Raw genomic sequence first — 15980 nt, forward strand, 5'->3', positions numbered from 1 at the left:
GTCTCTTTTAAAATATGATGTAAGCAGGTCATTAAAATAAATAAATAAATAAATAAATAAATAAATAAATAAATAAATAAATAAATAAATAAAAATCGCATAGTCACAAAATCGGAATTGGCCATCAAGATCTGCAGTGTAAATGCAGCCTTAAGGTATTTGCTCAGGGTTAACCATGACATGCTTCTGAGGCTTTCACCACAGTGTCGGCAGAACGTCTTCCTGCCAATTATTGAAAAAGTTAGGCAAAATTTGAATGAGGCTAAGCTCATTTGGATGAGCAAAAGCTGCACCGTCTCACTCCCCTGACCAGAAAAAATGAGATCGATTATAGGTTCTGAATGTTTCGATTACTTTTCGATTAATCGCCCAGCCCTAGAATAGGTGCACTTTCATTTTGACATCCACAGACATTATCACCAAATATAAATCAGAGGTAAGACTTTCTCATACAGCCTCATTTCAGTTGTCAAGTTTTGTAAAATCTATCTATTGAATTAACCAATCTATTAAAAAACATTGGCTAGAATTATACATTATAGGCTTAAATATAGAGAGAAATAACAGATGAACTGAGACTGCAGTCAACGGATGAATGTTGATCTTTCTTTGGAGGTGTCAGTGCAGAAATGTACAAAACAACAGGCCTAATACAAAATATTACAAGATTAAAATATGGAAAATTGATCAAACGGTAATTTGGGTCAATTTTCCAAACAGATTAACAGCTCTCGTTGATATTTCAGCAAATTTTCACTTTCATATTCGACATGAAACGCACATTCACCGGTAGGAACGACATCCCGCCCTACTCATCATTCTCTCTTCATATATCTTTCATACCCATAATACACTATGATATAGCCTGGTTTGTTTGATCGTTAGCTTTCTCTCTACAATCGATCAGCATTAGAGTTTGTTTCAATCGAGCCGAGACCACCTCATTCAGGCGGTCTTGGACGAATTGTTTTGCTGCGGAGCCTAGCGCGATTGCAGGTTTCACATATGCCAAACAAACCGCGCTAACTGGGCAAACGAGACATGTTCCGAAACAAACATCAAGGTGTGAAAGCACCCTTAATCTCCTTATTTACTCATGCTAGTGGGTGAACTCTCCCTTTAAGGAACTATATTATACATATTTATACCCAAAACGTTAAACTTTTTGAAAAGATTTGGTGATTTTAATGCGTTTGTACGTTTATTTCTGAGTGTATATAAATGAAAACAATCAAATTATGTAAAAAAAACTAAGTCACACTGTAAATATGCAATATATTGTAATATTAATAATAATAATATTTATTTTTTGTCTTCAGGATGCCGAGTAGTTGAGTTCTTTGACAAATAAAAATGATTTAAGGATGCTGAAATCACATCTGATTTTACAGATGCATATAATCATCACTTTATGACCTCAGTGTTCGGTCTTAAACTTCATGTTATTGTTTAAAGAAAGAAAAAGCCCACTATATGGTATTTCTCCATCTGGAAGCTGACTTTCTGTGCTCCTGTAGCATTTAATATGGATGTTACAAGGGAAAGCTGCTTCTCTGTGGCTACAATTGTGGTAAAATGGACTATTTGCTTCTAATGTTTGCCAGAAGCTTTGGCAGAACATCATATTTCTACACAAGACAGCGAAGAGAGCTGAGAATACTGTTTACAGTGGTGAAATAATCTGCTCTGGAAGTTGAAACGGTCGCTCCGACATGAACAGACAGACTTTATAGACGCCTAAAGGGCAAATCCAGACACCTAAAGATAAAGCTGACATGGGAATATTCAGGGAAAAGGTTTGATTGTGATGATTATAGCAGCAGAGAAGATCATGGGAGCATTTTTATGGCTTTTAATTATATTTTAAGCACAGTTCTTGTTCTCACAGCCTATGAAATCCTGCTCACGTTTCTCCGGTATCTTTACTTTGAGGGAGACTGGCGTAAAAAGACATGTTGGTACATCTACACAGGCAAAAATCAAGTCGTCAATAAAGTTTTAACCCTGTATTTTGATATACCAGGATTTTTGTCACTCATGGAGAGAAAAATAAACTATTTTATTTATTTAATTTTGATTTGTTTTGATTTATTTTAATTTTGGCATTTTATTGAGTTTAATTTAATTTTAATTTATTTTATTTTCATTTATTTTCATTAATTTCATTAATTTTATTTAATTAACTTTAATTTGATTCATTTTAGATTGATGCTCATTTTGGACTCATTCATTTTAGATTGATTCATTTCAGATTGATTCATTTTTTATTCATTTATTTGAGATTCATTCACTTTAGATCGATTCACTTTTGACTGATTCATTTTTGACTGATTCATCCGATTCATTTTGATTGACATTTATTTTTGATTCGTTCATTTGATTCGTACATTTTTGATTCGTACATTTTTGATTCATTCATTTTGATTGACATTTATTTTTGATCCATTCATTTTTGATTGACATTCATTTTGATTCATTCATTTTGATTGACATTCATTTTGATTCATTCATTTTGATTGACATTCATTTTGATTCATTCATTTTGATTGACATTTATTTTAGATTCATTCATTTTGATTGACATTCATTTTGATTCATTCATTTTGATTGACATTCATTTTGATTGACATTTATTTTTGATTCATTCATTTTTGATTCATTCATTTTGATTGACATTTATTTTTGATTCATTCATTTTTGATTTATTCATTTTGATTGACATTATTTTGATTCATTTATTTTTGATTCATTCATTTTGATTGACATTTATTTTTGATTCATTTATTTTTGATTCATTCATTTTGATTCATTTATTTTTGATTCATTCATTTTTGATTGACATTCATTTTGATTCATTCATTTTTGATTCATTCATTTTAATTGACATTTATTTTTGATTCATTTATTTTTGATTCATTCATTTTGATTGACATTTATTTTTGATTCATTTATTTTTGATTCATTCATTTTGATTGACATTTATTTTTGATTCATTTATTTTTGATTCATTCATTTTGATTGACATTCATTTTTGATTCATTCATTTTGATTGACATTTATTTTTGATTCATTTATTTTTGATTCATTCATTTTGATTGACATTTATTTTGATTCATTTATTTTTGATTCATTCATTTTGATTGACATTTATTTTTGATCCATTAATTTTTGATTCATTCATTTTGATTGACATTATTTTGATTCATTTATTTTTGATTCATTCATTTTGATTGACATTTATTTTTGATCCATTAATTTTTGATTCATTCATTTTGATTGACATTTATTTTGATTCATTTATTTTTGATTCATTCATTTTGATTGACATTTATTTTTGATCCATTAATTTTTGATTCATTCATTTTGATTGACATTCATTTTGATTCATTCATTTTTGATTCATTCATTTTTAATGACATTTATTTTTGATTCATTCATTTTGATTGACATTCATTTTGATTGATATTTATTTTTGATTCATTCATTTTTGATTGACTGATTGACTGATTGTCCAAAATTAGCAAAACTGCAATTTGGAGCAGATGCTGATAAACATTTATAATTTATAAATAGATTTTTCTTTAGATATTTCTAACATTATATACAAATAAGTGTTTTCAATATGTGCTCTAAAAATAAGTCCAAGTAAGATTACATTAAACACTTACTTTTTATTATGTAAAGCAACACAGAGATGGCTGAAAGAAGAAAGAATTCACGTTCCTCAAAATACTTGAACAGAGGAAGTAAAGGTTCTGGAAATAAGCCCTGATCAAAGCCTGATCACATATGATACTCATACTCTTATTAAATTATGATATACGCATAATCAAGTTGTTTCACTCCAGTACATATGTGTTTAATCTTGAAATATACTTAATAATGTTACTGCTCTGATTTATAAACACAATATTTACTGTTTATAATATTAAGTTTACCTTTAATTACATGAAAGCAAGGTGAAGGCAGTGTGTTTCTATGAGTGCATTAGTGTGTTTACGTACATGTTGTGAAGGACACACCAGCCGCAGTGAGGGTCTCTGGAGCTCAGACACTCAGAGCAGGTCGAGTACTGAGAGCAGGTCTCCACCGGCACACGCGTCACCTGCGCACACACATACACAACACAGAAATTTAAATGCGCACATCTGCGGTCAAATCAGAAGATGCTTCTGCCCAAAAACAGCACTGGAGGGTATGAAACGTGTTTGCTGCGGTACAGGCGTGTGTGTGTGTGTGTGTGTGTGTGTACGAAAGACACTGAATCAGCTTATCACACACTGTGCCATCCGACAGTTACCACTGAGATCTGCACTTGATTGACAGAAACCCTGAAGCCCTCCTGCTGTAAACAGAATAACATCAGCGCGTGTGTGTGTGTGTGTGTGTGTGTGTGTGTGTGTGTGTGTGTGTGTGTGTGTGTGTATGTACAGATACAGGAGAATGGAAAGTTTTAAAATAAGTAAAATAGGAAGCAAAACTTAAAAAAAAAAGAAGAAAGAAAGAAAAATGTGTGAAAAGAATCAAGAAAATGAAAGAAGAATAGAAAGTGTGTGTTGTGTGTGTGTTGTGTGTTATGTGTGTGTTGTGTGTTATGTGTGTGTTGTGTGCATGTCATTTTTTCATTTAATGGTAAACAATAGAAAACCACAAGAAGACACCTTTATCCTGAGCTTTAGTCATTCAGCTAAAATAATAAAAATCCCTCATGTTTTATTAAATAAACAACTAAAGTATGAAAGAAACTATGAGAGCAAAAAACTAAATATGAAAGGGATAGTCAAAAGATCAAACTCAGAATCACAAAAATGAATGTAAATGAAGTGAAAAAGAAATAAAAAAAACATTAAACGTATGAATGAAAATTAACAAAAACACTAAAATATATCAAATATATAAATAGGATAAATAAAAAAAATTGAACAAAGTCAATAAAGTAATATAAATGAAATAAAAGAAACAAAATAACAATAAAAAAATGTATATATAAAATTGTAATTAAAATAAAAGAAAAAAATGAAGAAAAAAATTTTTATTAATTAAAATAAATAAATAAATAAAATATATAAAATTAAATAAAAATTTTTTAATTAAATTAAATACATAAAAAAATCAAATCAAATAAAATTTTATAAAATTAAAATAATACAAAAATAAAATAAATAATAAAATTAAATACATAAAAATATTTTAAAATGAAATCTAATAAACTCTAATAAAATTAAAATAAAAAATACTAAATAAAATAAATAAATAATAAAATTAAATACATAAAAATCTTTTAAAATTAAATCTAATAAACTCTAATAAAATTAAAATAAAAAATACTAAATAAAATAAATAATAAAATTAAATACATAAAAATCTTTTAAAATTAAATCTAATAAACTCTAATAAAATTAAAATAAAAAATTCTAAATAAAATAAATAAATAATAAAATTAAATAAATATTAATATTAAATAAAGAATAAAATTAAATAAATTAAATTTTATATATATATATATATATATATATATATATATATATATATATATATATATATATATATATATATATATATTTAAATAAATAAATAAAATAAAACAAACTTTAAATAATTGTTATTTTCTATGAAGCCTTTAAAAGAACATCTCAATGCATTTTACACCAAAGAAGTTCAAATAAAACAACAGCAATATTAACAATATTAACACTTAAAACAGCAAAATGGACATCATATATAAGACAAAGAAATCAGGTAAAAGCCATTCTGAAAAGACAAGATAAAGCATTTGTGGACAAAAGCGTCTGCTAAATGACTAAATGTTCTAAACTGTATAAATGAGGCGTTTCAGCTACAACATTTTAACTTTATTAAACTTGTAATTATTGGGGTGTACTAACTTTTGCACAGTAATTTGTAAGTTATTTGGTTCGAATATTTCCAGAGAGGAGCAGATGATGAACACACTGAAGAGTGAAAACAGGGAAGCTCTTGTCCATCAGGTCATGTGTGCTGAATGATAATAACTGTATCACGCTGCATCGTAAGTCAAAGATAAACTCAATGCATGAAAGGAAACCTGCAGTTTAATAACACACACATTCAGAGGTGTGTGTGGCTCACTGATGACGATCACTTTACAGAGAGAAACAGTGATGTGGAGATGAAGACGAGTAGAGATGAAGAACAGATGGTGGTATGAGGGGTTGTGTGTGTCTGTTTAGGGTTCAGGACACACGAGCTGCTCTGTGAAACAACTTCACCATATGCAGCCTGTCAGCATGTGTGTATGTGTGTGTGTGTGAAAATATACAGCGAGAAAAAGAAAATGAACATGCAACGAACAGTTTGACGCAAGCTCAATATCAATTTGCCATTTTATTATATACAATGAAATTAATCATGTAACACACACACACACACACACAAAGGTGAGCCGCCGCAAGCGCCGTTCATCTGATGTTCAGCATGTTAAACTGAAGCCTCCAGCAAAAACACACCAAATGAATTCAAAATAAATGAATGGCGCGCACACACACACACACACACACACACACACACACACACACACACACACACACACACACCTGATAATGGCGAATCAAAACACACACATACACACACTCAGATGAGGAAAAACTCAATGCCTCAGGCTTCACACGTCAATCAAACATGTGACACTCTAATGACGTGTGTGTATGTGTGTGTGACATCAATAACACACACACACACACACACACACACACACACAAATCTCTCCATCAATCCATTACATATCAGATGAAGTAAACTCAAAGCTATCAGATGTGTGGTTTTATATTAACAAAATTATAAATAAAATGAATTTATAACCATGATCAAATGCACACACACACACACACACACACACACACACACACACACACACACACACACACACACACACACACACACACACGCGCGCCCGCACACACGCCCGCCCGCGCACACACACACACACACACACACACACATGGCCGGTGCGTCCAGAATAGAGAGGGCGCGGCGGCAGCGGCGACACCTCCCTCACCACCCGCGTCCTCAGTTATATCCGTGAATTATTTATTCTGTAATAATATTTCACATTATTATATTTTAATGTACATAATCAATTAAATGCATCTTGATGAGCAGAAGAGATTTAGACAAATACATTTATTTATTCACTTGTTCATTTGCTGATTTTATTTATTTATTTATTTATTAATAACTTATAATTTTATTTATAATATAATATTTATATTTAAATTTAGCAGGGATGCACTGAATACATTTATGTTACAAAATATTTGGCTTTCCACCAAATGCTCTTGTTTTGATCAGATTAGGCAATAATCAGATATTTTGTTCATCGTTATCATCACAATCATCATTTATCATAAATATTTTTCATCATCATGATTTCTGAAGGATCGTGTGACACTGAGTGACTTATAAAAATTCAGATTTAAACCACAGGAATATATTACATTTTACAATATCTTCAGATAGAATAGCTAGATCAATTCTTATGCAATAATATTTCACAATATTGCATTTTTTTACTGCACATAATCAATTAAACGAATGAGGGTGAGCAGAAGAGATTTCTTTGAAAGTAAATATGTTAATTTAAAATCCCACCAACCCCAAATATTTCAACAGTTTATTCTGCATTAAGCACGAACAACTTTGCTTTTATATAAAATTCTTATAAAATCAATACTTTTATATTATATACACCTTTTATACCACATACTTTTATTGGTGTAAATAAGAGTTCCACTCCATAATCCCACGATTAGCTCAGTAAAAAGGGATTTTAAATACACTTCTTCATATTAGACACTCCCTCTGTCTGTCATTGGTCAGTTAAACTGCCCCGCCCTACATTCATATGATTGGTTCATTAAGAAGAGCATTTTAAAATAGGTCTATTTGCATTAAACACTCCCTCCATCTGTCACGGGTCAGTTCAAATCTAAGCCCCGCCCCCCCACACACCTGATTGGTTCAGAAAAAAAGGTGTTTTTAGTTTCCCATATGGGGGGTTGGGGGTAGTGGGAGGCATGATGGCTCAGTGGCCTCACAGCAAGAAGGTCGCAGGTTTGAGTCCAGGCTGGGTCAGTTGGCATTTCTGTGTGGAGTTTGCATGTTCTCCCAGTGTTGGCGTGGGTTTCCTCCAGGTGCTCCGGTTTCCCCCACAGTCCAAACACATGTGCTATAGGAGAATTGATGAACTAAATTGGCTGTAGTGTATGAGTGTATGTGAATGAGTGTGTATGGGTGTTTTCCAGTTCTGGGTTGCAGCTGGAAGGGCATCCACAGCGTAAAACATATGATAAAATGGTTGATTCCACTCAATTAAATTAAACAAGTACACAGACTAGAGGAAACTTCCACTCTTCCATTACTGTCTGTGTGTTTTAGCTAAACTTCTTGAACCAATCAAGAGGCTTTTAAATACTACACACACACTCTCACACACAATCAATACTGAACCACACACACACACACACACACACACACACACAATGAAGTTCTTAATTGCAGTAAGACTGGATGATTCACAGGCTGTTGATATGAAGGATTATGGGATTAACTTTGCTCCAGATGATCAATGATTTGATTAGTCAGAACAAAAAGGTTAAGACTCTAAAATGCATGAGCTTAAACACACACTCCTGTACCTCCATCACACACACACACACACACACACACACACCACAGCTCCTCTGTATTAATTCCTCCATTCAAGATGAATCATCCATTAAAAAGCTCTTATTCTACACCGGGATTTATTTTAAATCCATTCAGAATGTTCGTCAAGTCCGTCTGCTACCGTACCTTTAAGACTTTTATATGTAAATGAGGTCTGCTCTGTGATTCACTATCCTACACCTGCTTACTTATCACGGTACTTTATCAGCATGATAGAATTAATACTGATATGCTAATGTGGGTGGTCATGCAATAGTTATTATTATTTTTATTATTATTATCATATTTCTTGTTGCAATGAGGTGTAAAAGAATATTAAATTCAGACCAAACTAGCCGGCAGCTAGCTCTCGGCAACTCTCACATGGTCGCCCACTGAAGCTAAGCAGGGCTACGCTTGGTCAGTACCTAGATGGAAGACCACATGGGAAAACTAGGTTGCTGCCGGAAGTGGTGTTAGTGAGGCCAGCAGGGGGAGCTCAAGCTGTGGTCTGTGTGGGTCCTAACGCCCCAGTATATTGATGGGGACTACTGCTTTCGGATGAGATGTTAAACCGAGGACCTGACTCTCGGTGATCATTAAAAATCCTAGGATGTCCTTCGAAAAAGAGTAGGGGTTTAACCTAAAGGCATCCTGGATAAATTTATCCATCATGGCCTCCTAACCATCCCCATTTTATAATCATAATTGGCTTCATCAATCTTGCACAATATGGCTGGTGGATGCTGCACACTGGTGGTGGATGAGGAGATTCACCCCGAAGCGTTCAGAAAGCACTATATAAAATGTTCATTCATTCATTTTCGGCTTAGTCCCTTTATTAATCCGGGGTAGCCACAGCAGAATGAACCACTAATTTATCCAGCATATGTTTTACGCAATGGATGCCTTTCCAGCTGCAACCCATCTCTGGGAAACATCCATACACACTCATTCACACTCATACACTATGGACAATTTAGCCTTCCCAATTCACCTGTACCGCATGTCTTTGGACTGTGGGGGAAACGGGAGCACCCGGAGGAAACCCATGCGAAACCCACACAGAAATGCCAACTGACCGAGCTGAGACTCGAACCAGCAACCTTCTTGCTGTGAGGCGACAGCACTACTTACTGCACCACTGCATCGCCTATATAAAACTTAAGGAATTATTAATCATTAATTAATTATTAATCATTATAGTATTATTACTATAAATAATAATAAAATGTCGTGTTTAGTGTCGTCTAGAACATTTTCTTCCAATAATGACAAAACAGGAATTGGTCAAAATGACAAATATTTTAGTTTGTTGCGATTTAATAATTAATAATTCCACCAATTACATTAAAACACTTGTAAATTAAGTAACACTTGTAAATAAATATACTGTGAACACACAGCATGCCAAATGCCGGCACTTCTTTTTCTCGTAAAAGTTCAAAAGTCTTGTAATAACCAGAAACACTGCCGGGTTCTTCAGATTAGTGTTTCAGTAGTAAGTTGAGTAAGAATTCCATCAAAAAGCATGTTTTTTTGGCTTTAATTTTTCTTGAAGTTTTCTGAATGCTTGATTTAATGTTTATAATGGAAAACCAGATCAACACTTACTGCATTGCAGTGCATGATAATCCGCTCGTTCTGCTTCTGTTTTCAGGGTAAATGCAGAGCGAGGAGAAGCTGTAAAGTTTGATCTGCGCATGCGGCTGTCATGCAAATTTTGTCATGCAATGCAAAAATTGTTATTACTAGTCATTATTAATTTTGTGCTGTATTCCAAGACATATCTTGTTTCAATGAAGTGTAGAAGAGTAAGAATATTAAAAATCTGAGACCAAAATTTCTTTACATCTACTGGACTTATTAGGTATGTGTAGTTGAATATATATATATATATATATATAATATAATATAATATAATATAATATAATATAATATAATATAATATAATATAATATAATATAATATAATTTAATATAATATAATATAATATAATATAATATAATTTAAATTTAGTATAATATAATATAATATAATATAATATAATATAATATAATATAATATAATATAATATAATATAATTTAATATAATATAATATAATATAATATAATATAATATAATATAATATAATTTAAATTTAGTATAATATAATATAATATAATATAATATAATATAATATAATATAATATAATATAATTTAATATAATATAATATAATATAATATAATATAATATAATATAATTTAAATTTAGTATAATATAATATAATATAATATAATATAATATAATATAATATAATATAATATAATATAATATAATATAATATCATTTTATATAATATAATATAATACAATATAATACAATATAATATAATATAATTTAATTTAATTTAATATAATATAACATAATATAATATAAAATAATATAATACAATATAATACAATATAATACAATATAATACAATACAATACAATACAATACAATACAATACAATACAATACAATACAATATAATATAATATAACATAACATAACATAACATAATATAATACAGTATAATATAATATAATATAATATAATATAATATAATATAATATAATATAATATAATATAATATAATATAATATAATACATTCATAGTGATGGGTTACAGCTGGAAGGGCATCCGCTGCATAAAACATATGCTGGATAAGTTGTCGGTTCATTCCTCTGTGGTGACCCCAGATTAATGGGTTTAAGCCGAAAAGAAAATTAATGAATGAATAATATAATAAATAATTATTTTATTTTAATGTTATTATATTAGCATAATAATAAGAATATGATAATTTTTTGAGTCTTTAATTTTCTTCAAGTAAATGAATCTTGATTTTACATGTTTATAGATTATTTTGAGGGACGTAAACAATAACAATGGTCTCAGCGTACTTCCTGTTTTACATTTTTAATTTCTATAGTTTCAGAGAATCCGAAAAGAGTCACATATTGATCAATAATGTTATGATCACTGTTTTAACATTAAGTTAGGACTGAATTGCCTCTTGCAACAGTTAGTTTGATAACATGCAGGAAATGCTCATGGGCCAATGACATGACCACATTGAAATGGTCTATAATGGAAAACAAGACATAAATACTAAAGGTGTAAGGTGATTCTGCTTCTGTTTTGAGTTTACACCTGCTAAATTCCTGAAACGTTGACATGCGCGTGTGGCTGTCATGCAGTCGTGTCCATCATCTGGAGAGCAGAAAGCTGTCCTGTCACAGCGGTTCGCCCTGGAGCCGGGACGCCAGTGAGGAGACAGCCTATCAAACACTTTTTAATTAAGTGCTGGAGAACAAGGGGCTGATGCTAAATTACTCTGTCAGGGCTTTAAATGGAGCCGTTGCTTTAGCTTTAGCCGTTTTCATTATGCTCTGAAGAAAAGTGCAGGAACTGGAAAAGCAGAAACTGACAAAACCCAAAAAAGACAGAACAAAAGCAGCACTTTTTGCAATTTTGCAGGTGTATTGAGAGGTCTGTGAAGTCATTGAGAGTGTCTGGAGATGGCACTGCTTTACCTTTACAAACTTTAAACTGGCTTCTTTTTCATAAGACACTCCCATCTACCAACAAATGCCCCGCCCCAAACTCACATGATTGGTTGAGTCAGAAATTAAGGTTTTTTGATCTCGGACACAGACTCAATGTCTCATTGGTCAATAAAGCTGATAGCTCCGCCCAAAACTCACACGATTGGTTGAGTCAGGAATTGAGGTTTATTGATCTTAGACACCCACATTATCTCTCATTGGTCAATAAAGCGGATAGCTCCGCCCAAAACTCACACGATTGGTTGAGTCAGGAATTAAGGTTTCTTGAGCTTAGACACCCACATCCTCACTGATTGGTCAATTAAACTGACAGCTCCGCCCAAAAATAACATGATTGGCTGAGTCAGAAATGAAGGTTTTTAATGATGTTAGACACAGACTAAATCACTTATTGGTCAATAAAGCTGATAGCTCCGCCCAAAACTCAAACGATTGGTTGAGTCAGGAATTAAGGTTTCTTAATTTTAGACACCCACATCCTCACTGATTGGTCCATTAAACTGACAGCTCCGGCCAAAAAGAACACTATTGGTTGAATCAGAATCTAAGGTTTAAAACTGGTTTCTTTTTCATAAGACACTCCCATTTATCAAAAATGCCCCGCCCCAAACTCACATGATTGGATGAGTCAGAAATTATGTAGTTTTTTTTAATCTTAGACACAGGCTCAATCTCTCAGTGGTCAATAAAGCTGATAGCTCCGCCCAAAACTGACAGGATTGGTTAAGTCTGGAATTAAGGTTCCTTGATCTTTGACACCCACGTCCTCACTGATTAGTCAAATAAACTGACAGCTCCGCCCAAAAAGAACACTATTGGTTGAGTCAGAATCTGAAGTTTTAAACTGGTTTCTTTTTAAAAAGACACTTCTATCGATCAACAAATGTCCCGCCCAAAACTCACATGATTGGTTGAGAATTAAGGTTTGTTGATCTTAGGCACCCACATCATCACTGATTGGTCAATAAAGCTGATAGCTCCGCCCAAAACTCACATGATTGGTTGAGAATTAAGGTTTATTGATCTTAGGCACCCACATCATCACTGATTGGTCAATAAAGCTGATAGCTCCGCCCAAAACTCACATGTTTGGTTGAGTCAGACATTAAGATTTCTTGATCTTAGATACCCACCCCATCACCTTATTGGTCAAATACGCTGAACGCTCCGCCCAAGACTCAGATGACTGGTTGAGTCAGACATTAAGGTTTTTCCATGTTAAAGCTGATAGCTCTGCCCAAAATTCACATTATTTATTGAGTCAGGAATTAAGGTTTCTTGATCTTAGACACCCACATCATCAGCTATTGGTCAATTAAACTGACAACTCCGCCCAAAAATAACACGATTGGTTGAGTCAGGAATTAAGGTTTATTTGATCTTGGACACAGACTCAATCACTCATTGGTCAATAAGGCTGATAGCTCCGCCCAAAACTCACACGATTGGTTGAGTCAGGAATTGAGGTTTATTGATCTTAGACACCCACATTATCTCTCATTGGTCAATAAAGCGGATAGCTCCGCCCAAAACTCACACGATTGGTTGAGTCAGGAATTAAGGTTTCTTGAGCTTAGACACCCACATCCTCACTGATTGGTCAATTAAACTGACAGCTCCGCCCAAAAATAACATGATTGGCTGAGTCAGAAATGAAGGTTTTTAATGATGTTAGACACAGACTAAATCACTTATTGGTCAATAAAGCTGATAGCTCCGCCCAAAACTCAAACGATTGGTTGAGTCAGGAATTAAGGTTTCTTAATTTTAGACACCCACATCCTCACTGATTGGTCCATTAAACTGACAGCTCCGGCCAAAAAGAACACTATTGGTTGAATCAGAATCTAAGGTTTAAAACTGGTTTCTTTTTCATAAGACACTCCCATTTATCAAAAATGCCCCGCCCCAAACTCACATGATTGGATGAGTCAGAAATTATGTAGTTTTTTTTAATCTTAGACACAGGCTCAATCTCTCAGTGGTCAATAAAGCTGATAGCTCCGCCCAAAACTGACAGGATTGGTTAAGTCTGGAATTAAGGTTCCTTGATCTTTGACACCCACGTCCTCACTGATTAGTCAAATAAACTGACAGCTCCGCCCAAAAAGAACACTATTGGTTGAGTCAGAATCTGAAGTTTTAAACTGGTTTCTTTTTAAAAAGACACTTCTATCGATCAACAAATGTCCCGCCCAAAACTCACATGATTGGTTGAGAATTAAGGTTTGTTGATCTTAGGCACCCACATCATCACTGATTGGTCAATAAAGCTGATAGCTCCGCCCAAAACTCACATGATTGGTTGAGAATTAAGGTTTATTGATCTTAGGCACCCACATCATCACTGATTGGTCAATAAAGCTGATAGCTCCGCCCAAAACTCACATGTTTGGTTGAGTCAGACATTAAGATTTCTTGATCTTAGATACCCACCCCATCACCTTATTGGTCAAATACGCTGAACGCTCCGCCCAAGACTCAGATGACTGGTTGAGTCAGACATTAAGGTTTTTCCATGTTAAAGCTGATAGCTCTGCCCAAAATTCACATTATTTATTGAGTCAGGAATTAAGGTTTCTTGATCTTAGACACCCACATCATCAGCTATTGGTCAATTAAACTGACAACTCCGCCCAAAAATAACACGATTGGTTGAGTCAGGAATTAAGGTTTATTTGATCTTGGACACAGACTCAATCACTCATTGGTCAATAAGGCTGATAGCTCCGCCCAAAACTCACACGATTGGTTGAGTCAGGAATTAAGGTTTCTTGCTCTTAGACACCCACATCCTCACCGATTGGTCAATTGAACTGACAGCTCCGCCCAAAAATAACACTATTGGTTGAGTCAGAATCTGAAGTTTTAAACTGTTTTCTTTTTCATAAGACACTCCCATCTATCAACAAATGCCCCGCCCTAAACTGATATGATTGGTTGAGTCAGAAATTAAGAAGTTTTTTTTTGAGTTATAAAATTGTAAACACACAAAAATCTTTCCAAATAAATCAACAGATAATTAAGTATATAAAAATATATCATATAAATATATGTATAAAAAGTATATCAATGCATATTAACATTAAACAGCACACTGCAAATAATATTAGGTGTCTAATATTGAGCAGCTATTGATTAATAACTTGCAGCAGTGATGTCTGACCTGGATCAGTGGAGTCTCATGTGATGTACAGAGCAGATACACACATGTATGTTGTGTGCGTGTGCAATAATCGATGCAGCAGCACATCAATAATAAGCTCAGATGATTCTGTAATGTACATCCACTCATTGATCTCTCACTGTATGTTCCACATGTGTGTGAGAGACTAAAATAGCTCTATACTCACAAAACACACACACACACACACACACACACACATGCACAGAGTTACAGATCGATGACGAAAACACGTGCACAAAATGGTGGAAATTGTTTGTATGGTTTAAAGTTACAATAATTTAAATATCTAATCATTTAAACATCAATTAGCAGGGATGTAAGTCCACAACTCCCATGATTCCACAGTCACTGTGTCATCTAAACATGCCTTTGTTTGTTGTGAATATACGCCCTCCAGTGGCCAATAGTACATTATTATACAGGTTATTAGTACATTATTACCAGTTATGGGCAGTAGCGTCGCTGCAAGTAGTGACGCTATTAGCTTAACTACATTTCTCAGTAGCATGGCGGTA

The 15980-nt window shown here is 33.0% G+C and overlaps 1 protein-coding gene across 1 annotated transcript in view; it reads right to left on the bottom strand.

Moving 5' to 3' along the window:
- Window positions 1-15980, bottom strand: part of plxna1b (plexin A1b) — a 323568-nt gene that overhangs the window by 109537 nt on the left and 198051 nt on the right. Inside the window, 1 exon segment of the mRNA XM_056459328.1 lies at window positions 4005-4105. Within this exon segment, the coding sequence (XP_056315303.1) occupies window positions 4005-4105 (101 nt within the window).

This window comes from Danio aesculapii, chromosome 6 (assembly GCF_903798145.1).
Source record: "Danio aesculapii chromosome 6, fDanAes4.1, whole genome shotgun sequence".
Classification (NCBI taxonomy): domain Eukaryota; kingdom Metazoa; phylum Chordata; class Actinopteri; order Cypriniformes; family Danionidae; genus Danio; species Danio aesculapii.